At 37.3% G+C, this 25,978-nt stretch overlaps 1 protein-coding gene across 1 annotated transcript; it reads right to left on the bottom strand.

Moving 5' to 3' along the window:
• Positions 1-3,505: 3,505 nt before the first annotated feature.
• LOC114307361 (E3 ubiquitin-protein ligase UPL1-like) lies at positions 3,506-23,002 on the bottom strand. The gene is made up of 17 exons (XM_028252767.2): positions 22,655-23,002; positions 18,472-18,567; positions 18,183-18,389; positions 10,649-17,962; positions 9,971-10,528; positions 9,567-9,884; positions 8,910-9,111; positions 8,535-8,821; positions 8,105-8,394; positions 6,706-7,828; positions 6,449-6,595; positions 6,280-6,360; positions 5,909-6,134; positions 5,679-5,818; positions 5,186-5,292; positions 4,892-5,066; positions 3,506-3,907 (listed from the first exon to the last, which is right to left on the bottom strand). The coding sequence occupies exons 1-16, from the start codon at positions 22,685-22,687 to the stop codon at positions 4,964-4,966; spliced, it is 11,232 nt and encodes a 3,743-aa protein (XP_028108568.2). The 5' UTR covers positions 22,688-23,002; the 3' UTR covers positions 3,506-3,907; positions 4,892-4,963.
• Positions 23,003-25,978: the final 2,976 nt, after the last annotated feature.

Below are 25,978 nucleotides of genomic sequence, written 5' to 3'. Positions count from 1 at the left end.
CAAATTATTTATTTTCAGAATGTTACTTTCGAACCAATTATTTATTTTTAAAATTTTATTTTTGAACTAATTATTTATTAAAAAAAATTGTGTAAAAAAGAGAATGAGTATATGCGTATGCCAATAGAAGCTTCCCGACATGAGCCTTGATCTGCTCGTGGACGTAAGAGGCCCATTGTTGAGGTACAAACTACCCAGTTCGCAAAATCCTTTGGGTAATTTTTTTTTTAGATCCTTTGGGTAATTATGTGTCCCAAAAAAAAATTTAATTCATAATTTTATTTTAAAAATAAGGTGTGATTCAAGAAAATAATTTATTTGTGAATGTCATTTAAACCCGATGATTTACTGACAGTCAATTTTGATTTACCATATCATCAAAATGATTGGCTCTATTCAAAAGTCTCTTCCAACCTCTAAAGAAGTGTTGGCAGGCAGCACCAAAGGATTGTCATGATTTACCACATCATCAAAATTGTTGGCCCTATTCAAAAGTCTCTTCCAACCTATAAAGAAGTGTTGGCCGCGCCAAAGGTTTGTCAATGACGATTGTGATTGAGTAGAATAAGATGAATTCGCGAGTCTCTTCTAACACTGAATAACTTTCATTGAATGTAAACTTTAGGGGAAAGGTAAATATCGATTATATATGTTTTTTTTTTATTGAAAAAAAATAAAGGGTTCTGTAGTATCATCATAGTCCCTGCGGACTCTGACCCTGAGGTAACCGATTGCCAGTCAGGAATTAACCTCCACCAAGTGGGGGACCCACGAGGTAACCGATTGCCAGTCAGGAATTAACTTCCACCAAGTGGGGGACCCACCACTGAGGCACCAGCGGAGTTCATCAACCGCCTCAACCACGGACAAGTTTCGATCGGAATACAGCGCGAGGTCTCAAAGAGAACCCCTAGCAAAGCCAAGATTTTTCACGCCCCCCCAAGAGTCGAACTTGACTCGGGCTAATGGAGGCAAATGCATTCTCCACTGGGCCACCAACCCCAGTGGTGATTATATATGTTCATCATGTTAAATTTGTGGTGACGGTAATAACGATGAGCAAGAGTATAGTATGAGATGGCACGAGTGAAGAGTGATCTTAGATGATTTTTTGAATAATAAGTACAATAATCATTTCACCTTTCAATTCTCAAAGCCTAATCTGATGACTCTACAATCATTCTAAAAAAAATTACTCTAAAACATCCGTACTTAAGCCAAATTGCGTCATGCTAAGACTGACTACAAATGAGAGAATGATATTTAAACTCTGATTTTACTCTACTATGTAATATATAGATCAGAAAAAAAATAAAATTTTCCTAGTGATTTTTTTTTTAAGGTAAGTTACACTGACGCCTCCTAAGGTTTATATTTATTACAGTTCTCCTCTCACCTTTTGGAAATTAAATCTCCCCCCTGAGGTTTAAAATTTCATTATAGATTTCTCCCTCAGCATTTTTAATTGTTTTAAATACCAATTTTACCCTCATTGGGTAAATTACATTGACACCCCTCACAGTTTAGAAATTACCATCCATTCCCTAAGGTTTAAATTAATATTACCAATTGCCCTCTCGGCTAGTATTAGTTGGAAAAAAAATTCATTGAAAAAAAAAATTAATTGGAAAAAAATTAATTGAAAAAAAAAATTTAGTAAAATTTTAAATTTTTGTTTAAAAACCAACGTAAACTGATTTTTTGAATTTACATTTTTTTTCTTAAATTTACAAACTGAGACAACCATTTATAAACCAAAAAAATTATCAAACAAGTTTTTATGACAGTTTTTAAAATTTTTGTAAATATGAATTGAAAACTGAAAACGAAATAGTTACCAAACAAGTTTCAGATGGTAAAAATGTCGTAAAATTAACAAATAATTAAATAAGTTACCAATATAAGAAATGACTTATCAAAAGATTCTTAGGTTATGTATGGTTTGATTTTTAGAATTTTTTTTTTAAAAATAAAAAATTAATTTGATTAAGAAATAAAAAATAAAAAAATAATTTTCATTTTGTTTAAAAAATATATTTTTTATTTTTTATTTCTTAACCAAATTAAATTTTAATTTTTAAAAAAAATTTCTAAAAATCAAACCATAAATAACCTAAGAATCTTTTGATAAGTCATTTGTTACGTTGGTAACTTATTTAATTATTTGTTAATTTTATGACATTTTTACCATCTGAGATCTATTTGGTAACCATTTTGTTTTCAGTTTTCAATTTTCAATTTTCAATTTATATTTACAAAAATTTAAAAAAACTGCCATAAAAACTTTTTTGATAATTTTTTTGGTTTATAAATAGTTCTCAGTTTATAAATTTGAGGAAAAAATGAAAATTCAAAAAATGAGTTTACGTTAGTTTTTAAACAAAAATTTAAAAATTTTACTAACAAAATTTTTTTTTCAATTAATTTTTTTCTAATAAATTTTTTTTTCCAACTTTACTAACCGAGGGAGTAATTGGTAATGCTACTTTAAACCTTAGGGAGGGGATTGCAATTTCTATAAGGTGAGGAGTGTCAATGTAATTTATCTAATGAGGGTGAAATTGACATTTAAAAAATTAAAAGGGCTGAGGGAAAAATCTGTAATGAAACTTTAAATCTCAAGGGAAGAGATGTAATTTCCAAAAAGTGAAGAGGAAAACTGTAATAAACATAAACCTCATGGGGTGTCAGTGTAATTTACCTTTTTTTTTAACAGCCCTAATTAAACATTAAGGCTTCATTTTGCAATTACATATTTTAGTCAAAAAATCAAAAAATCATTACATCACTCTCTCTACTTTTCTGCACATCTTTTTGTAAAAAGTTAAAAAATTACTAAAATAATTTATTCTTAAACAAGGCCTAATACTGAGTTTTGATAAGGGAATGGATTCTCTCCAGTCCGTGATTGGACGGATTAGAGGATATTGTTGGGCTCGTAGGGAACCACAACGGGTCCTGTTTCGATAATTCGAATGTGTAAAACTCATCGAGTACTATATGTTTGTAAAAAATCACGTTAATCGGATATCAATAGCTATGTAATCAAATTTGATTTTTGTAAACCGTTTATTTTTCACTGTCCATTTTTTTTCATACAAAAGTGATTTGATCGCATACCTATCAATATCTGATCAAAGTGATTTTTTACAGACATATAGTACTCGACGAATTTTACACATTAACAGTTCAAATTATTAAAATAGGATCCGGATGAGGTCCCACGGATCAACAGTACCCTCCAATCTATGATTGAGCTGGAGGGATGCCATTCCCTTTTGATAACCTGCAAGTAAGAACAATCTCAAAATATTTTTTTTCCCCTCATCTCTCTGACAACAAATTTTCTTTTTCTTGTCTCAAACAAAACATGAACTATATGAAAAGCTGGTACAACAAACCAGGACATTTAAGAAAATATCAAACAATTGACTCCATTATGAACCAATATAAATTAACTAAATTATCGAACTCAATTCAGAGTATCACATAGATACCAGAGGACTATAAGAATGCAGATTGGCCACTATATATATATATATATGAAGAATATTAACATAAGACCAAAAAAGGCAAAAAAAAGATATACGAAAGAGTGGCAAATTCTCTAAAGACATTATTGCACATATCTGTGAATCTATAAAGATAAAGACTGCCAAGAAACTACCAAAGAAACAGTTTCTTTGCCAATTGACACCGAGAAAGCCCATCTGTCATCAACAAAAAGCATACACATCATCTGCTGCTCTTTAAGGCCAATTAGGGCACCACTTCCTAACTGTTACGGCATCATAGAGATTCTTCTATCTGAAATTCCCAATTCCGATGCTGGCTTCTTTCCCAACAAGGGCCTCCCTAAACGTGCGATGTAACGGTAACAGCACTTAAATCTGAATCAGTCCTGTATCTGCAAGTCAAACAAATAATAGGTTAAGTAATAAACCTGTTTCCATAATGACCCAACCAAGTTCCCCCTTGCCTAGGTGTCCACATCATACTATGCCACGTGTAACTTTAGTAGTCATGTGACATGCATGTGCCTACTCAAGTAGATATGAACAAAAACAACCTTAAAAAAAAAAAAAAAAAACATTCAATGCCCCCAAAATTAACAAAATAAAACAAAGCCCTAATCCACAAATTTGTACAGGACGACTTCTTATTCTACGTGAGTTATAAATGCAAGCAAGCAAACATGGAGAGTACTATAAAGACTAAACAAATATTTAATATACAAATTAATAATCCCCAGTTAGTAGAGATTATAAGGGCTCACTTCTAATAAATTATCCTTGTAAGCTTTAATTTGTGCTTTTGATACAAATTACATACTCACATGTAAACTGTAAGTATCCACTCTATCAAAAATTAAAAAACATCTTTTACATCCCTTATAATCTAAAATGGGATTCCATCGTAACATGCATAAATAAATGGAATAAATTTCAAGAAGTTCACCAGTTGGGTTTCCCTTGGAAGACTGTCTAGATTTCAAAAGTTCCCCAAAAGATGTCCCTTTTGGGTGGACAGTTGATTAGTTTATTCCTACTGGTGTTACATCCGCAAAGGGACAGCTGAATCTGTCAATCATTTGTTGTTGCACAACACAGTTACTGAAAGTGAAGCCCTACACAAACAAGTCATTTTTTTTCTCCCCCAACAAACAGGAATTGAAAGAATATCATGGTTTCAAGACACTAATTTTAGTAACTCATTTTTTGTTCCTTTGGTCACTATTGATCTAAAAGCAGTAAACAAAATTCTATTAGATGCATGCATAATAGAAGATTTCAATAATAACCATTGATACTGCACTATACCCTATTTAACATCAATTTAAATAGATAGTATAAAAGAATATGCAAATCAAAGGAGAAGGTGTCAAACTGACATGTACATGGAAATCGGAAGAAGATTGAGTGCTGGCAGTAAGGCAGTGATGATGCAATGAAGAATTTTACATTCAACCAAAGCCAAATCCTTCACTAGCTTCATGGATAGCAAGGAGCAAGCGCTCTTGAAGCTGTTCCTTGGAAGTATACTCGGGGAGGTCTAGTTGATTGAAGCTAGAAAAAAAGAACAAAAAATATATAACATCAGTGTTTTCAGTTTAAGCAACCCACTTTCAAAGAAAAGAAACGGAAAAAAATTTAGAGTGTAAACAGCAAGTAGTCTAAGCACCAACCAGGTATGAGCTGATGGAAGCCGCTCAGGAGCACCATACGCTTTGTGGACTTGAAGCCTCTGAGGACCAGAAATGCCTTGCAATGCTTTAAAACCCTCTAAAGGAACCTAAGAAACCAAAAAATAGAAGTATTTAGTGAGTCATCGAAGCATGGCAGTTATACCCAGTCACCTTCTGTAACAGAAAATAGGACCTCATTATTGCCATCACAAATTTTACCCATAAATTAGAATTGACACAAATTTGAGAAACTGAACTCACAATTGTATTCTGAACTTTTACAGAATGAACCACAAACTTACTAATAACATAGAATTATGACACCTAGCCATCAGAGATGGGATATTGAATTAAGCATGCTAAAAAGATAAATCAGATGCGAAAAAGATTCAGCACATATCACAATTAACAAAATATTGCAATCACAAAGATCAATATTTATTATAACCATTTTGAGAGGAATGGCACTACTACATGCAGTGCATCGAGTTACCTTTGATGTACCGGTCACAAATTGCAGCAATCTTGCCATATCTTCCTTGTTAAAAGCTTTTACAACCTCCCAAAACCATTGAACAACACTAGATGCTGCAGTGTATCCAGTATACTCGGTATTGGCCTTCAGATCATCCACTGCAAGGGTAATATAACATCACTCAGATATTTTGAAAAATGCACCAAGTATAACACAGAGTAAACAAGTACAACAGCATGCCAACTCACAATCAATTTCGGGCAGCCCACTGATTAGAAGCTCAAGCTCTTTATCATTGAAAATAGAAATAAGTTCTCGAGGTATCAATTCATTGAAACCATCCATGAAGGAATTAATTTGAGGGCGGATAGCGTTTGTCAGAATATGCTCAGCCACAAGGTCCACATACTCATGCTTTGTTTCTTCTGTGACCCTTATATTCCTTCCTCCAGGTTTAAGCTCATAATCAGTAACCTTTCAAAAGTAAACAACAAAGATTAGGTATGATCTTAAAGGAAGTTAACATGGATGGTCAGACCTCTGTATACTAAAGCAGATTAACAATAACTAAAAAAATTATATGAGCATTAGAACAGAGCAAAAGTTCAAAAAACAATACCTCAGTTTTCTCATACAGGATATGCTTCTCCTCATCTGGATCCATGCTAAATGTCAGATCGAGTATGTCACTCACATCATTCTAATAAAGGGCAAAAAAGACAAACTATCAATATTAAAAATATTTGTGTTGCAGGCACTGAAGGGGAGATAAAATTAAAATCACTGACCTCCAGCATCCACTTCAAGTTCTTGTAGTAATCTGGATCAATAGCCTCTATGTCATAATAAGTAACCTTCACACCAAGAATGTGCTTGTAGAAGGACCGAGTGAAATAAACATCCAACAATTGCCCATCAAACAGAGCCTTAGCAACCTACATCACAAATATTTTAAGATTCAACAACCATTTAACTGATTGGACCATATAAATAAAATTTTAAACTAATAAACAAAGAAAACGACAAATGGTCCTAGAAGACATACCACGCGACCCACAAATTTAAAATAAGAAAGATGTTCAGTCTGGTAAACGGAGTTGGGATTTGGTTGAAAGGTTGCATTGTTTCCCACAGTGGTGAAAAGCAAAGCTCCCTTGTCAAAAATAACCCTCGACAGTAATTGATACCACTCTCTTGTCAAACCACCAGCATCAATACCCTCTTCTCCTTGAAAATGTACATTTAATCTACCCTTCAAGTCCAGAGCAGGTCGCATCCGCAATTGATTATACGAGTCCTCTAGAACATATGCTCGTCGAACACTTATCCGCAGTGGACCAGAGAGGTGTTGCTCATGCTGCTGCCTAATTCTTGAGCGGAAATAGGCTCTTTTGTTGTCAAAATCAATAAGCCTCGGTGCCTTCAGAATCATAGAAAGGGATTTCTCCAACAAACCTGGATTCTGCCTGACAAAAGCATTCAGTAGTCGACGATGCTTCTCAGCAAACTTCACAAAAGTGACAGCCCCATCAAGCCTTTTTTGAGAATCCACTCCACATTTGCTGGGTGATGGAGCTGAAGTCCCAGTGACCTCTTTCACTTCTCTGGCAGTTATGTCTGCATGATCTTGCTGCATGGTGGAATTGCTTGCTTGTAGTTTTTCACATAAAACAAAGAAAGCCTCAATGAAAGGCAATAATCTCTGAGTTCCAGGAGGAAGAGGAGATTGTGATGATGATCCGGGCACATGCTCCCCGACATTTGTATTTGACATAATTGAAGAGAAAGAGCTCAGTGCTAATTCGGCCTCAGTAGTGCTTATGCAATCACTCAGCTCTTGCCACAATGGCTCTAGTGCAACGCTCAATTTCAACATAATGGCATGCTCTTCCAGTTCCCCATCAACCTCCACGCCCTTATTTCCATCGACACTAGTAAGTGAATTAAGTGTCTGAAGCACACGAAGAATAGCAGGCCCAGCCATGGATCCAGCACTCAAACCCAGCATGTGCGTATTTCTCAGTGTATTGAGCTCACTGACGGCTGGACTGCTCAAACTATGAGCAAGCTCTGAAAGCTCTGAAATAAAAAGCTTTCGATGGGGTGCAGCAACCGAGGCTAACTTCTTTAATACTTCACCAGCAAGTGTGTAGACTTTGTCTGAAAGCCTGATGAATAAATAATTAAAGTCAAACACTCATACACTGCAGCAGCCAAAACAAATAAAAAAATAGAAGAAAGAAATGAATAGAAAGAGGCTACTAAGCACAAGATCACGATGCCTAAAATCATAAACCCAAGTTAATTAAGAACCCAAAAGAGTAAGTAAACAAATGATGTTAATTAGAAATGATGAATTTTTTATCAACCTAGTCTCAGAAACATCAAACAAGTAATACATAATTTTTGGCAACATTCAGAATAAGATTGCAAGCATAATATACCCCTTATGGCCAAGAAGGCTGCATAGATTGTACAAATCAGCTTGCGGGAGCTGCAAGAAGATATCATATGTGCTGATGCTTCTCGTCCCATCCGATGTGGATGACTCAGCACTGGCTTTTTTATCATCTTGATTAGATTCCACTTCAGATAAAGGCATGTCTTTCTGAACACCACCTATAGCTTCACTCTCAGACGTATTTTCGGAAATGGCAGCTGCCTGTTCAGAATGAGGTTGACACTCCAACATTGATACTGCGGTATCGACAACTACTTGAATCAGACCCATGACCTGCATCATATAAATGAATCAATAACAATTATATAATATAATAATAGCAATGTAACCAAAATATAATGCAGCAATGACCATGGGGAAATCGATTCTCAAGGCTGACATATAGCTCCATTGAGTAAGAAGCTTGCTCATACCTGCTCAAGGTTAGCACTGCTGCATAAGAAAAGCGGTTGGCTCAAGAGTTTCAAGAACAGTATTAAAGGAACGTCCCCTCTCTGAAAGTTCCCTAAAGGGTTAGATAAATCTCCTCCCTCAATTTTCTCCTTCCCTTTATCCTTCTTAATTTCTGAATGTTTTAGATTTGAATACTCTGGAACAAGTGAGGGGTCAAAGTAGAACAAGATATTGGCAACTGCAGAATGGTTGTTGGCCAGGTAAGTCAAAATCTCAAGTATCCGGCGCAACACCAGGGGGGGAAGACCTGTGGACAGATGAACTTTCACATGAAATCGACATGTATAACATCAAAACAAACAATGTAATGTAGTCACATTAGAAGAAAGCAGTACCATCCAACAGCTGTGATCTACCATAAACAACATTGGATTGACAACCATAAAGCCTCTGGGAATTAACAGTGGTCAATTTACTGACTGTGCTTTCAGTCTCAGGCTTGATCATGTCGATAAGAAGCCGAACTAGAATCGACCTTGTAACACTATGTGCACATAAATTCAGCAATAGTCTCTGTAGAAGGCCTTTCCCAAGAGGCTAACAGGAAAAAAGAAAAACAGTCACCAACTTAATAAACATCATGGGTGTGTTTGGTTTGTGTTTTGAGATAAATTTTCAAAAAAAAAAATTTGGAGAGAGAGTTTAGAAATTTTTTTGGTTTGTTTGGTTGTATATTTTGAAAATAGTTTTGGAGTTTGGGAGTTTGGGATGATTTGATATTTTGTTGTAGTTGAGTAGATGTATGTGAGAGAAAAAGTGATTGAGAAGGAGAGAGGAGAGAAAAAATGATTGATTGATGTGTAATATAGAGAAGTAATTTTGAAATTTTTTTGAGAAAATTTGTAACCAAACATGTTCTTGGAAATTTTCTTCCAAAAACATGTTTCAAAACACAAACCAAACACACCCCATAATTTTTCATAAATTAAAAATGGCATACCAAAAGCAATTGAGGAATATCAACTATCCATTTGCACAGTTCATATGATTACCTGTGCTAATCTTAGAAGTCGGATCAATGCTTTTAAAGCATGTGCATTCAAAAGTGGCTCCCCTTCAATTTCCTTCAACTTCAAGCCCTCTGCAAGAGCAGAAGATGCCCTTCGGCCTATTGTAATACCAACACCTCTGTCCATCATTGTCTGCCTGTCAAACCCTAAACCATTTCTCCGATTATTAGACCTGTGGGTACTTCCAAAAATGCTGCGAGCCTGATAATGACTCATTGCTCTGTCCCTGAGCATTTGTGCTTCAGCAAGTAATGGAGAGGGCAATGCTGACAAAACTGCATCCGAGCTAGTCAAAAGCACCTGAAACAAAAGCAGCCACTAGTGTCATCGCATGACTCACAATTCAATCATGGAGAGTAACAAACAGTACAGTTCAAGATGCAAACCTCTTCACGTAAATCAGCAGGGAAAGTAGCTATAATTGAAGCATTGTCCATATCAACAGGTTGTCCTTCGGCCTGCTGTACAATCCTCTGTGCCTGTTGTTGAGCCAAAACTTCTGCTTGAATTTCGGGAGGGAGAGCGGCTAAAAACTCTGGATCAATATCTTCTGCTGAAGGCGGAGCATAAGTTGCTTGTGCAGATTGAGCTTGTTGGGAAGCTAGAACTTCTGCCCTGAGATCTTCAGGAAGCGCCTCTAAGAAGGTTGGATCTATACCATTTGCATTAGGAGGCTCATTCAAATTAGGCTGATCAGTTTGACCAGCATCTTGAGCAACCATTGTGTTCTGCGTTGACAATGGTTCATCCACACCAACCTCAGAAGGTAGGGGTTGCTCAACTTGATTTCCTTCCATGGGCATACTGTTCATATCAACATCGCGACTTCCATTGACCAAAGAATCATGACAACCACCTGGATTAGAAATCTCAAAGCCTGAAGTTAGCAATGCATGATTACTAGACTGGCTATCTGTCGCTGAAGATCTATCATGACCCACATCCTGAAACAGCACATCACAGAGATTTGTAAGAACATCAGAACATGTTTCACACAGTGGATAAAACGACCCACACATACATGACCATGTTTAAATGGTAAAACAATTTGGGGTTGTCTGTACCTGCTCGTTGGTGGTACCATTTCCTTCCCCAGTTTCCATGCTATCATGACCATTTAAAGCACCATTCTCAGCTTGCGCATCACTGGACATAGGTTCACATACCTGTAGGCATTCATTGGATTCAACAACCTGTGGGTTGCCTTGTTCTTCATGGGGAACACTTTCAACCATTGGACTAGTTTCATGATTAGCAGCAGTTTCACCACCATTCACATGATCCTGACCTTCAGTTTGCTGATCAACAGTGCTATCATCAATTACTGCCTGTTGGCTATCATTTGTTACAAGGGCATCTACCTGTTGTCTCTCATGCAGTCCTGAATTCTGTGACTGCCTTTCGACCGAACTGTCAGCAGGAGCAAAACTGCGTAATTGAGACATGAACTGTTCCTCAATTCCCTGTGCAATAGCAGCAGCTAGACCACCTGCTTGTGGCTGACCATCATCTGTCCATCTACCATCACCTGGCCCTCTTCTGCCAGGCAAACGCAATGAATCCAGACCCACAGAGAAATCACCCAGTGGCGGTGGCGCTGCAGCACCCAATCGTTCACCAAACAGACTAGCCGGTGCATGATCATAGGGAAGAACAGGGGCATCAAACATGTGGAAATGAGCTACATCAAAGCTTCCAGCGGAGGGTTCTAAATCCCTGGATGAATTCCCCCCTGACGACCACATTGAAAAAAGATCCCCAGATTGGGATGGCCTCAAGAGGAGAGGATGTTGAAGACCATTTCCTTCTGTAACAGATCGCTCAAAGGAAGTCCTACTTGTCTGGCGGCGGCGATCAAAACCTAGAGGCCTACGAGCCAAAAGGTCCTCCACATTCGCCCCTGCAAAGCGTTCAGCTGCAACATCAATGAGACCACTTGAAGCTCCGGGTTGCCCAAGTACCTGCAAATGATCTAACCCATCAAGGGCTTCCCTCCATCTTACCTCTATCACACGATTTTCATGAAAATCATCATCCTCTTCATCAATCATATCATCGTTGTATTCATCTCCCAAACCACCATCATCATGGTCTTCTACATCTGTATCAGCCAGAGGCATCAGAGCAGCATCATCTTCTGCTATATCCTCCTCCTCCCCCTCATCATCATCCTCTTCCTCCTCACCATCATCCCCCATGTCATCACCTTCATCAACCATATCATCATCTGCCCTGTTCTCAACATGAAAAGTCATCTCAATTTGATTTCTATTGTGTAACACACCACCTTCTTCAATTTCTTCAGGAATGAAATCCATCCCAAGGTCCATATGTGGATTAGCAGTCACAGTCTCTTCCACCTCAATTCTCATATCCTGCTCCAAAGACTGGTTTGAAGCCGCATCATGATCACCTTGATTCTGAGAAGATCCTATATGCTGTTGCTGTGCATCTGCTGCATCAGTAACTTCCTGTTGACTGCTCCTATTATGATCAGGCTCTACTGTCACAACAACTGCCATTGTAGATGTTTGATCATTGGACCTCCCATTTGAAACAATGGATTTTTTCTTGTTGAGCGAATCAGATTTGAAGACTTGCTCACTAGCATTGGCTGCCCGTGTTAGGCTTTCCAAAGCCTTAAGTAAAAGATTCACAAGTTTAGGAGCATCAGGATGGTCCAAATCAATCACTTGAAGAATGCTGGTAAGAGACTGAACCATTCCACCATCTATCATACTTTTTGCAATGTCAGGTGAGCACCCAGAACCAGGTAAATTGCCGGAAGGTGAATTTTTTGACAAAATGGAATATACCAGGTCAGCAAAAGCAAGAACCCTTTTATCTGGCAATAAGCTGCTCTTGGAAGAATTGCTCTCCAAGTTTGAAAATAAAGATAAAGCTTTCACGAGTTCATTGATTACTCGTCTGCGCCCTTCACTAGAACGACCACACAAAACCACCAGAAACCATGAGGCTTTTTCAGATGACTTGCTTCTCCATTCATCAGGTCCAGCATTTTTATCTGTAGACAGCGGAAGAAGACATTGTAAAACATGATGCACTATCCCACCATGTCCAGCACTTTCCATATGACTAGAGTCCCTGACTTGACTCATTTCTGAATCCCGTCTCAGCACAACCCCAGCTGCATGGACATACATTAGAAGAATGTCACTCAACAGCTTGAGAACAAAAGTCACCTTAGCTAGTGCTGCTGATTTCTCTGATAGGTGGTTGGACTCAATCTTCCTTGTCTCATCAACCTTTGATTTACCCTTAACCTTTGTAGCAGGTTCATCCACCTCCATGGCAGTTGAATAACTTGCACAATTCTCATCACTTTTAGGCAAAGGATATTTCAACATAATTTCCAGCAGCTGATCAATTACCTGAGTAAGATTTGCAGGAATCTTTTTGTGGCCTTTGGGACATTTACCTGATACATCATGGGTCTTACTCTCAGGAATTTTTACACATTCATTAGAAGATGCTCCAATTTCAATACCAGGTGCCTTTGATTTGTCCTTTTCCTTCTCCCTTTCCTTTGACAACACCACAACATTCCTCCCTCCTGACGACTCCAACTGACAAACAGCAGTTGCAGCTTTCATAAAAATCCCTGGATCTCTAGAGATAACAGGTGCCATTGAAGTCAAAAATGATCGTGCAGAAACACGACCAGCATGACGAGTTCCGCTAAGAGTTTGCCGTATCTCCAGTTCCATAGCTGTTTGCAGTGTCTGAGGATCCTCAAGTAAATGCCGAATGATAGCAGATGCCAAGGTATCATATCCAGGAAAGAAGCAACTTTTTGGAAGACTAAAAAGAGCAACCATGCCTTCATTATCAAGGAACAGCAAAGCCAGAGAATGTACTTTTGTCAAGCGAGCACATAACTGTAGAACAGCTTGCATGACCAGAGCTGGGACATGCTGTTTTATTAAGTCACAAGCAATAGCCAGTACCTTGCGACTCTCCTCAATAGTCAGATAACCAGTAGATTTTCCAAAAATCTTCTCAAATGCAGTTTCAGATTCTTTCTCATGGGCTTCCAGAGTTGATTTTCTCTCAGTAACTGCTTCTGAAGCTGATAGTGAAGCATGCTCTCCAGATAAATCAGGTAAAGGTCCTGCTGAAATTCCTTCTGTATCATCAGAAGAAATCCTAGGCCTGGACTGCAATAAATTATCCAAAATAAGAAGTAGCGTGCTAATGCATTTTGGAGCCAGAACCTCACTTCCAAACTCAGTTCGAGCCTTGAAGTTCATCAAGATGTCTATCGCTACAGAGACAACCCCATTTTGTGCAGCAATTTCTCGTGTACATCCATCTTCAGAAAGAAGTAATGCTAAAATATGTGATACCGCATTCAAAGCATTTGTATCATTTGTAAATTCCAATGGACAAAGCTTAAGCTGCTGAATAAGATAGGACATCACTCTAGGGCGATCTTCACCTTTACTCCGATTGCAGAGTGTCACAAGCAAGTCCGTCAGCGGGAATGCTACTGAGTCACTACTCTGGAACAACTTCATTGCTGCAGCAAGGATGTCATCAACAGGAGGTGCCTTTATTTGTCCCTCATCTGTCAGGACATCCATTGATTTATCAATGCTATCAACTTTAGAGGTTTCTGATGAACTCCCCAGAGACAAAGCAAGTGCCCGAGCTAGTTCATCATCCTCCTGTACTGGATCTTCAGCATGATTAAACAACCATTCCATAGCCATTTCAACACTATTTGTTTCCACGCGTCTCAATGCTTCCTCTGCCCTTGCCCTTGTAAAACCCATCTCCACAATTGTAGCAATAGTAGCTTCATCAGGTGGAGGAGCCATGAACCGTTGATTCGTACTTCCTGACATACCACTGCGATTTCGTTTCACTTCACCAACACCAGAATAGACATGAGTAACAAGCGAAACAATTGAATTGATAAAACCAGGACTGCAACTGGAAAACATCGGATGGTTCCACACAGGAAGTATCACATCCAAAACCTGAGACTGGAGCATGCAAACAAATACCTCTGGGTCCCTTGGAACAGGAAACAATCCAATTGACAAACCAACTGCAACAGGCTGAACAAGCAGCTGAGTCTGGGATGCAGAGGTTGAAGATAAAAGTAAAGAAGAATTAACAAAATACTCCAGCAAACGGCAATAGCCTTGTAAAGTATCAAGCAACCATGAATTATGAGACAATTTGCTTCCTTCAACAGCTTTCTCATGATCAACACCAGATGTTGGAATAGAGTAAGGTAACGTCCATAACAATTGACTTGTAGCTTCAAATGTGGTGAGAAGTTCCTTGAAGGTGCCATGGACATAGAAATTATTGACCATTGTTGTATAACAAGTATGTCGCCTACTATCAAATGTAAGAGCCGCCATGTCATCCACAACCTTTCCAAGATAGCGACACTTCACTGATAGTGACATATCACTCCCAGAGGAGGAACACCCTGAATAACTAAAACCCTCAAGAAAAACTTTAGCCAGTGCAGTTCCAATGCTCTTTGATGCTGAATTCAACGACCCAGACTCGGTTCTGCGACGGTTTGGTGACGTGAATCCTTTGACAAGAGCTGTGAAGAAAGACCGCATAGTCGAAGCAAGTTTGTTCAGACTTTCCGAAACAAGAACATCAGGATTTTTCTTCTTCATATCCTGGGAAGAAGTCTCCAATACATTGGCTGAAACTTCAGAATCAATGTTGAAAGCTTCTAGATGCCTGCCCGTCCTTCCACCCCTGAGCCGTGTCAACCCATGTCGACTACGACGATTAAAGCCTTCACCAGATAGAACCACTGAAAGAAAATCAAGTTCTGCACCCCACTGAGATTGAGAACTATTCCTGACATAAAGAGGGTTCATGTAGCTAACCACAGGGATGTTTGCATCATCATCACTCTCTCTTCCAGAAGTATTGGATACAGCTGCATCTGCACTCTCTGGTTCTACTTCAACATTCTGCTTCTCTTCTACCTTGGAATCACAACAGAGAGAAATCTGCCAGAGAATTTCCCTGTGAGTCCTCCCAAGATCTTTCAATACATCAGCATCAGCAGTACCCAGCTCAGAGACCACAGCAGCATTCCCCTTCAACAAAGAATTGGAAAGAGACAGGATACCTTCGAGACTAGAAAGACATCTCAAGACCTTCATCTGCATTGAAATTTCTAGCAGACCAATCTGTGTCCCTTCAACTGAAATTAAAAGCTCATTGGTTGTCTTCACATGCTCTCTCAAGAATGAACATACAGCTCGAGCAAGGGAAGTAGAATGTTGTGCAGAGAAGTTCTTAAATGACACAGAGATGCTCTGACCAACAGACACTGAAAGAGGCATTAATGGCAAGGTAAATAACTGTAAGACAGCTTCAATTCCCTTCTTCTCGACAAATATCCGACATGTGTCGGCATTTTGAAGAACTGTTTCAAGAAGGCGAGCAGTATTGCTAATGCAATCAGGAAGAAAACACTCAATGTTCACCAATGCGGCATCAGGAGTGGGCTCAGCGGACTTATCAGTCTTCTCAACCTTGCATGATTCCTTATCATCTGAGGGACTACAATTCCTCTCTTCGGCATCAGTTTCCATGAAAACAGGAGAATCAGATGATGAAGAAGCAGCTTCTACCCCAGAACCAATCTTTGCGATAACATTCAAAATCTCAATCAGCATGTCTACTCCAGGCACACGCAATGAAGATGCATGGCGCATTAGTTCATCGAGACCATTAGACAAAGATCCAGGAGTATCACCAGTAAGGGCACGCAGGTATGACCTGGAAGTAAATATTTTCACAAAGCATCTCAAGGCATTGCGATCTTTCACAGCCTGAAGGCCATTGTTATTGAGGCACAAGGCATCCAAGCATTGAGGTATGCATGTTATCGCTTCTGCAGAGCAAAGGACACCATCCACTATAGCATCCATGAAAGCAGATGGAAGACAAGCTGCTTCTAAGACAGGAAAACAAGTAGGATCTTTATGAATGAGATCACTCATTACAGTTGCTGCTAGTGAGAACACTCCACCACCAAAATCTTTTGCTCTTCTAAAAATACTGCACAAACAATGCGGTAACAAACTCTCCTCTGAACCATAAATACGACCAGTGCTTCCAGGAGCATAGGTACCCAGAGATATTGCGCGTAGCAAAGCTTTCACCAGTAACCGCCGATGATATGCAACCAACGCCTCAGAATAAAGAGGGTGCGTGTTATCTAGTTCAGTAGAAACCCCTGCAACTACCTGTGTACCACTGAATTCAGAACTGTCTAGCTCAGTAGAAGAACCTTGCTGCTTTGAACCACTTTCTACATACGAAACTTCTACTTTCAGGCGTGCAATGGTATCGTCTAAACCCCCCAGGTCTCTAAACAGTGCGGCAGCTGGGTTGCTGTAGTCCATAAAAGCCTCTAGAACATGTACAGCCATGCTGATCAGATGCAAATGTTGCGGATCTGTATCTTTAAGAAGAGGCAGAAGTGTTGGTATGAATCCTGATTCACGCATGGCTGAGCAACCTGACGATGATGAGACCAAAACAGTGACAAGAGATAATAAAGCCTCAGTGAAAACAACAGACCACTTTGACGAATTACTAACAATGGAATCAATAGCCTTCTGCATGAGGCTAGACAGAATGCCGCGGTGCCCACCAGATGTTACAGCAGTCAACACACTAGGCTGGCGAGACCGATCTTGACAAAGAGCAACCAAGGAAAGCAGGCTCAGAATTCGAATCTTTTCAGGAATTGCATCGTCATAACTCAATAATGACACCAACTCATTAATGAGCTCAGGCTCATTGTTAGAGAAAGAAGCCAAGTCATCAGTATCGCCACATGCTTGAACAAGAACCATGAAGGCATATAGGCGAATGCACGTGTACTGTTGTCGGGCAGCTAATGAGCTGAAAGCCCTTGCAAACCGCAATCTTGTCAAAAGTGAAAATCTTAAACTTGGGGGCACTTTGTACTCTATGACTAACTTATTCAAAAGTTCAAGGTCAGACTCTTGATAAGTGTTAATGTTAGGCAAACGAATGATTTGTAAACCTTGGGTTGATTGTTCATCAGCCGGAAGTTCATTGGATGACTCATTCGTGGCATAGAACTCAAAATGGAGGGTGGAACCTAGCTCATAAGCAATTGGCTCAGATCCATCCTCTATAGCACATGTAATTAATCCAAGGCCTTCTTCCTTTCCCCCCCAAGCTTGCGCAAAAGCAAACAACTTTGAATTAAGAGAAGTATCTCTTATGACATACTTTCCAATTGTTTTCTTCGAGAAAGCTGCCAAAGTTTGCAGGCAAGCCTCAACCACATCCGCATCGATGGAAGCAAGCAGAGATGAAAGATGATGCTGCATATCCACATAAGAAACAAAAATGAATTTTACATAGAAAATGGGGGAGGGCGGAGTAAGGTAAGGAGTGCATTTCTGTTGCAACAAGGAAACACCAAAAAGAACAATATAAAATTTTACACATGTAAACACACAAGCAAAACAAAAAAGATAAAAATAAAAAAACCAAAATATATCAGAAAAGCATCACAAATATACTAGAGGGGGGAAAAGATACCTCATAAGAACTATAGAAATGCTTATTTGTACAGTTCTCCAAAATTATCCTCACCACACGGAGAATCTGAAGAACAGCCTCTCTTGGGAAAGGAGGATCAGATTCCAAAAAGTTATCCTCAAACTGCAAATCCTTCCTTGTTTTTATGTGCTTCTCAAAAAATGTATCGAAGTGATTGAAAAGATCAACCCAGTGATGAAAATCTCCCTGCATCAATGCAAACCAGCATTAATCAAACTGCATAGAAGCAGGCTTCTACACTGATGTCAAGTAAAAGCTGCAAACACACCTTATCGAACTCCCAAACAAAACCTTTCAGCGGTTCCTCTATATTCTCAAGTGGAGTAGTTATAACACCATTGATGAAGGATTTAATTTTTGGAGGCTGACACAAAAGAACAAAAAGACAATCACCACACTTCAAAGCATTAGTAAAACCTTGCTAAGATATACATGAAGCTTAACTTAATAGACAAAACAGCAAGTGGGAAAAAAATTAAAAAACAACAAATAATTGTGAATTTATTTTCCATACAATGTGAAGAGGAAGGGGTGTGTGTGTGTGTGTGAGAGGGAGAGAGAGAGAGAGAGAGCAAGCAATCGTGAACTTGATTACCTATATAACCAAATTTACATTATATATCCCAAAATAAATCTCCTTAAATGATTACTGCCCCAATCAGTGTGCCAGTGCAAAAACCTAAAGTAACAAGAAAAATGCTTTATATTTTTAGAAAGAAAAATTTATTGATAAGCCACCAAAAGGAGATGCTAGATATCCAAAAAACAAAGAAGCTGCCACTTGTATACACCTATAAAAAAAATAAAAATCACCCAAACCTCACTTGCAACACCTAGCTTCTCAAAGACACTACAAAATCCAAAAAATGGTCAGAGTATGAAATAACATTCCACAGAACAGCAACTATAAAAAAGAGACAAACCCAGTGTTTTAAATGGCTCTAGGCGCACCGAGACGATAAGGTCTCCAATAGCCTAAGCGTGAGGCGAGGCGCGTGCTTCACCAAAGCGAGGCGCAAGCAGTAGAAGAACAAAAAAATTATAAAATAGGCAAATTTTTCAACATAACAAATATATATATAATTCTAAAAATCATAAAGCAAGCATAACAGAGAAGAAAAAAACAGAGAGATAATACAACGAAGAAGCAAGAGAAGAAAAGAAGAAGGGAGGGGTAAAATAAGAAAAGAAGAGAAGAAAAATAAATAAAGAAAAAATTGAGGCTGGCCCATGAAGAGAACCCATCAAAGAAGAAAAGAAGAAAAGAAGAAGAGAAGAAAAATAAAGAAAGAAAAACAAGAGGCAAAGAGATAACCCAACCAAGAGAACCATCGAAGAAGAGAAGAAGAGAAAGAGAACCACCGAAGAAGAAGAAGAAGAAGAGAAGAAGCGTCTTCTCATTTTTTGATTGCTTTTTTTATCTTCTCCACTAGGATTTTTTTTAATCACTTTCTACTCTCTTTTGACCACGTTTGGTCATTTTATATTAAAGAATTTTAGCCTTGTTTGGTTTGATTTTAGGAGAAATTTTTTAGAAATATACTCTACAAATACTTTTTATGAGTAATCAAACCAAACAGATTTTTCCAAAAAAACTCTCACAAATGTGTTTGGTTATCCAATTTCCAGGATTACTTTTGAAATATGTTTGCAAAAATGGCAAACCAAATAAGTTTTTGTACTTTTATCTCAAAAACTACTCTACAAAAAGGCAAACCAAACAAGTTTTTGTACTTTTTTATCTCAAAAACTACTATACAAAAAAAAATCAAAGTTATTTTAGAGAGAATATTTGGAAAAAGACAAACCAAACAAGTTTTTGTACTTTTTATCTCAAAAACTACTCTACAAAAAAAACCAAAGTTATTTTAGAGGGAATATTTAGAAAAAGACAAACCAACCAAGTTTTTATACTTTTTCATCTCAAAAATTACTCTGCAAACACAAACCAAACACACCCTTTGATTCCCTGTGGGTATGCCCACAAAAAAACACTTAATCAACAGTTGGAGTAGAAAAATAGGTAAAACCCATAAAGTCGCGCCTCGCGCCTCAAAAAAAAGCCCTCGCCTCTACACCTAAGTTGCGCCTTACGTATTGCGCCTCGCCTCGACCTGTTTGAAGTGCAAGGCTGCGCCGCGCACCTTTTAAAACACTGGACAAACCTAAACACACAAAAAACCAAATCTTCTTCCTTCTCTCCCCCACTCTCCGCCTTCCAACCATGGATAAGGTCAGCCACAACTTGGGATCACCCAATGCACCACATATATGCTTGCTTAAAATCATAACCGAAAATTCCCTCTCTACTAGGCAATGGATAGAAGACGATTGACTAATTAGCTATCCTCACTAATTTACGATGATTTCACATCTCGAAATTAAATTATCAACCATAAAAATCTTCCCTGCCTTCAACAAAAAGAAAGCTACCTTGGAAGACGACTTAGAAGAGTAAATCCCCTTCCCAGGAAAAAGAGTCTCTCATGCCCACCAAAGCCTCATACAATGATTTCACTCAGAGCTACTCAAACTTGACCTCGACCTCTTCCATCTCATAATATCATCACCCTCACCTATTTGTGATATGATATCCCATATAAATCCCAAAAAACCGCCACCAATAACCCATAACAGATTTGCTTGTTCTATTACTAATGATTCAAATAGATCATAAACATCTTTTAACATTTAGAACATAAAATTGTACCAGATTTTTACAGTTGCTCAAGGTCAAGGGTGGTCACAAAGAAAAGAATCGGGGACTTGGACATAAAACACCAAGCCCCAACTTACAAGCCAATTCTCATATCCTGCAACTTAAAAATAAAGTTCAACAGGAATTCCATGGTTACCCCAAGACATTCGGGAATCAAAAGTACCGGTAGGAATGGGCAGAAAATGTGGGAATATTAATTTTTTTTATTCTTTAATTTGGCAAGGTTTGTCGTTAAATTGAGGATCAATATTAAAGCCTTTCAAAAAGATCTTTACAAAGCTTGTACTATGAACCCTTGGTTTAGGTGGGTGATTTGGAGGTGGTGATGGCTTAGACAAAAGCTCGATCTCTTGACTCAAAGCAATACATTAACCTTTAAGTTTGGGTTTCTTATTACCGTTACATTTTTTTTAATGTATTTATTCAATTAATATTAGATAACAATGAAAATGCATGCTCATCGACCAAAAAATTTGTTGCTATGGAAGGTCATTTATATATCCTTCGAAATTCTTCTCGTCTTTCATTTTCAATTTCCTATTCTTGGGATTCTCACTTTTCTTCGTTATTATCTGGCACATTGATTAGTATGCATTTACTTACTACATTCTTGGGAAAATTGCTCACTCGCCCTACTTTTTACTCTTTCCCATCTAACTATAATATTGTTCAGTTTTTGTCAAACAAAAAAGACCACCCAAGAAAGTTAGGTAGAGAAGCCAAGGGTGGGAACAGTTCAGGACACCTCCAGCCAAGCATTCTACTCATTTGCCAACACCATCCCCCTCAAAAAAAAAAAAAAAACCTGATTATAAAAATAAATCACTAAACTGACCTGACATGCAGACGTAATGGCTAAACAGGGTAAAACATCAATTATCTAATGAAAGAACTAGTCCACTCTTCGTGCTAACATAAACAGAGAGATTTTCTCCATAAATTGCAGAGTCTTGATTTTCAACAGAAAGAACTACTCCGCTGTTGCTTACCTCAGGTCCAAGAAACCTCATTTATCAAACAAATGCCACCAAAATTTAACATCCATCAGATTCCACCAACCCATAAAAGTTCTTAATCATATTCCACATCACCAAACCCCACAAAAAAGGGAAAAAAAAATATAGAGAGGGCATTCTCGTCCTTCAGATAATCAAAACACTTCCGTTTAAAAAAATTAAAAATTAAAAATTGTGGACAGATATAGTAAAGAAACTAGCTAAATTCTTTTAGTTCCAGAAAATCAAATAGAAATTCTGATTTATGTTACAATGCCATCTAACCACATGTTTTTTTGTATTTTTCCATAGCAATATTCCAAGATTTAAAACATATATACATATAGGAATAAAAGAAAAAGAGAAGCAATATTGACATACCAGTTTTGTGTGTGTGTGTGTGTGTGAGAGAGAGAGAGAGACACACACACACAAGTCACACAACTTTGAACATAATAGACATGGCAGTATATGACACTAAAAGCAATCAACTTCAAAATCAGCATTGAACAATTGTAGTCTCTTTATGCAACAATCTACAATTTCATGTTCCAAAACCAATTAATAAAATATTTCTAAACCATCCAACTAGTCAATTGCTTTGCTTTTCCGATCATTAATAACTATATGAATTACTTTTATGCTTCGGTGACAAACAGATGAACACAATCAACATAAAAATAATAAATAAATAAACAAAACTTTAAATTGTTAGATAAACTTTAAATGTATCGTACCACTTCTACAGCCCTCCTCCTCTTGAACTTCATCTTGAAATCAACCAACTGAAACCATTGCACAGTATGAAGATTCGACGGCGAATCGATCGATGCTCCGCTGAGAATCGACCGAATTCAAAACTGTGGTTGATGAAGAAAGCTTAGACTGATCGGAGTGAGTAAAAATGAAGTAGAATGGATCGGAAAATTAAGAATTGAGATTAGGAATGCTAGAGAGATGTAAGTGGATTGAATATAGAGGATGAAGAGGTTTTAGAGATCAAAATTTTCTAGGGTTTTCCGAGAAAATACAGAGGGAGAAGAACATTTAGGGAGAAAGAAAGTGAGAATAAAGGGAAAATAATTACTCTGGAAGCTCAAGGAGTATATGTAATATTGAACATTTTTTTTTTTTTTTTTTTATCGAGAAAAAAAATAAGGTTATGAGGTGTCAACCTCCGGAGGTCCAGGCCGGTGGTTTGGGACTGTCTGATTTAACTTAGGCCAAGTTTTAGAAGATTAAATAAGTGTATTTTTGGACTTTTTATGAAATATGGGTTAGATTTAGGTTGGATTTGAAGTGATGTGTTAGAGAAGTGATGTGACTTAAATAAGATGATATGACTTAAATAGGATAGTGACTTTTTGACTTTTTAGATTTTTTGGAGGATGCCAAACTTGACCTTAATTTAGACGGAGGGATTCACGGCTAAGGCACCAGTAGAGTGCATCACCAGCCCTAACCATGACTAAGGTCAAGTTTGGCAATTATAAAATAATTCATCTTTTTTTCTTTTTCTTTTTTTTTATCACATCACTTTTCTATTTTTCTGTACATTTTTTCGTAAAAAAATAAAAAGTACACTTATTTAGGTCATCCCAAACAACACCTAAGATTTGATCGGACAACCATGGCCAAGATTCGATCGAAACAGAATATAGCGCGAGGTCTTCAAAGAGAACCCTTGAAAAATTCAAAATTTTCACAGTCCAAGAGTCGAACTTGACTCATGGTGGTGGAAGGCAAGGCCTTCACCATTGGGCCACCACTCGGTGGTATGTAATATTGAACATTTGATCAAATAAAATAATATTGAAATTTTAAATATATAAACTAATTTGACAAATTATATATAATTTTTTTATATTTTCACTTCAAAAAATAAAAAAAAAATATTAAAGGTATGAATTTTTATCATTTTTATATTATCCATCAAACTAGTTTTTATTTAAGTAAATCACAATTATGTAAAGATTATGATTTAAGTATTAAAAAAAATTATATCACACATTGTATTTTATTTGATTTTATCTCATATGCATTGCCAATTATTTGGATAATCAACCTTATAAGTGAGGTGAAATCTCATTATTATTGTAAAAAGTTATTCTATAATATTATTTTGCCTCTGTTTGGCAAGATGGTTTTCAGGCTTTTTTGGCTATTTTAGCCACAAAAAACAAAATAGTCTATTTTAGCCATAACAAACAAAACATCACATCCAACCTATAATCATTACATTCTTCTCTCACAAAAAAAGTCAAAAAAGCCAAAAAGCTAAAAAGCCCTTCCCAAACCAAGCTTTTTAGCCCAGGCTAAAATAGCCAAAAAAACCAAAAAGCCAAAAAGCCAACCTACTTCCCAAACCAAGCCTTTATTCCAAACAGGTCTTTGATTGATCTTTGTTGTGGTACTTAAAACAAGAGACACTTTGGTCGGGACTGTCGGAATTAGCACTCCGATGATTAAATCAGATTTTTGATGAAAGAAAATGAGTTAGATATTTTGGAAATGAAATAAGGTCCAATGAAAGTGCATACCGCTGTTCTCCTATTTACATTCTTTATATAGAGATTTGATATAGATATTTCATACGTTGTTTAATCTTTCCTTCTTCGTCATCATAATGTTAGAAGGGAAAATTATTCAGTAATCTTGAAATATAAACATACTCATATTAAGTGGTATTTTGGGAAGTTGGTAAAAATGTAGGTTTTTTGGCTTTTTTGGCCAAAAAAAACTAACATTTTTTGCTAAAAAAACTAAAAAACCAAAAAGCTAGCTTTTTTAGCTTGTTGCCAAACTGCCCCTAAATCTCTGGAAAATGATGGATTAGGCCTACTTTGATTGGGATATCTGCTGAATGGTATATAGTATTCGGCATAAATGTTCAATTGGCGGAATATCTTTTCAGCGTGCCATCTAGTCAGCGTAAGGATTTACTCGGCTGTGATCTCATATAATCCAGTAGGCTTGGTTGGACTTGGGCCCATTAGCATTAGGCCTTAAAGTGTTTTGTTTGCCGAATGTGCAATTTTCATACTTAGCTCACACAATTATAAATTCAATATTGAATAATTTAATAGACGGGATAATTACATCTAAAATGTTGAATAATTTAAAATTTTTAATAGTGAGTCCTTTTTTTTTTGGGTATATATTTCAATAATTTAAGCATATCGACAATGGTTAACAATAGTATTAGCAAAATTGTGAGAGTCAAGATAATAAAAATACAAACATTAATGACCATGGTTATAAATTTGGCTAATTTGAACTTATATTAAAAATTATAGTGACTAAATTAATTTATTTCATCTTGAAAATTTTAGATGTTATGGATTAAAGCACGTTTAAACTTATATTAAAAATTAGTCTAGGGTCCCTCTCCCACTTTTCGTAATGGAAGAGATCCACAAAATTATTTTTTGATGTTTAATGTCCCTAAACATATCATAGAGAAATTTGACCTTACCAAATCAAAACTCATCTCTCTCTCTCTCTCTCTCTCTAAACTTCTCCATTCTTATACTTGTCCAAATCAACTCTTATTCCTCACCCCTGACTTCATTCTCCAGCTGATTGAGCTCCACATTCACCGGATCCGACCCATGCAGCAAATTCAAGAACTCATCCGCGTCCAAACTTGAGGATCTCAAATAGCCTAGTGGCTGCCCATGCTATTATGCGGGATGAAGCAATCACTCTTGGAACTGGATGCCTCGCTTCTCTGTGCTTTTGACAAATCTGCTTTAGTCTTGGCTTCACATGCTTCCGTCTGTGCTTGGAGGGACCTAATGGGAACATTGTTCAACAGAGAAGCACTTTCATTTAGGAAACAAAATGAATCACAATGATTTGGGTAAGTTACTGAAACTTTTGTTAATTATGCTTAGTTACTTACATATATCCCTATGATCAGTTTATTTCAACAAATGTATAACTGGAAGTATAAATGAAAGTGTAAATGAAATCATGGCAAAATGTAAGAATGGAATTTTATTCAAGAGAGCGAAGAACAGATGCATAAAATCATTCACAACTTTCAATAAAAAATATAA

Source organism: Camellia sinensis, chromosome 7 (assembly GCF_055761805.1).
Source record: "Camellia sinensis isolate YWXY chromosome 7, ASM5576180v1, whole genome shotgun sequence".
NCBI lineage: Eukaryota > Viridiplantae > Streptophyta > Magnoliopsida > Ericales > Theaceae > Camellia > Camellia sinensis.
The sequence above is the reverse complement of the archived record's forward strand: the minus strand, read 5'-3'. Positions and strand labels throughout refer to the sequence as shown.

Bases quoted from the DNA above. Each gene is read 5' to 3' on its own strand.
- LOC114307361 (XM_028252767.2), bottom strand. From the start codon at position 22,687: ATGAAGTTCAAGAGGAGGAGGGCTGTAGAAGTG. The intron at 18,390-18,471 runs GTGTGTTTGCAG...GCATTGATGCAG, and splicing joins TTGTTTGGGAGTTCGATAAG to GGAGATTTTCATCACTGGGT. The intron at 9,885-9,970 runs GTTTGCATCTTG...CTTTTGTTTCAG, and splicing joins CTGCTGATTTACGTGAAGAG to GTGCTTTTGACTAGCTCGGA.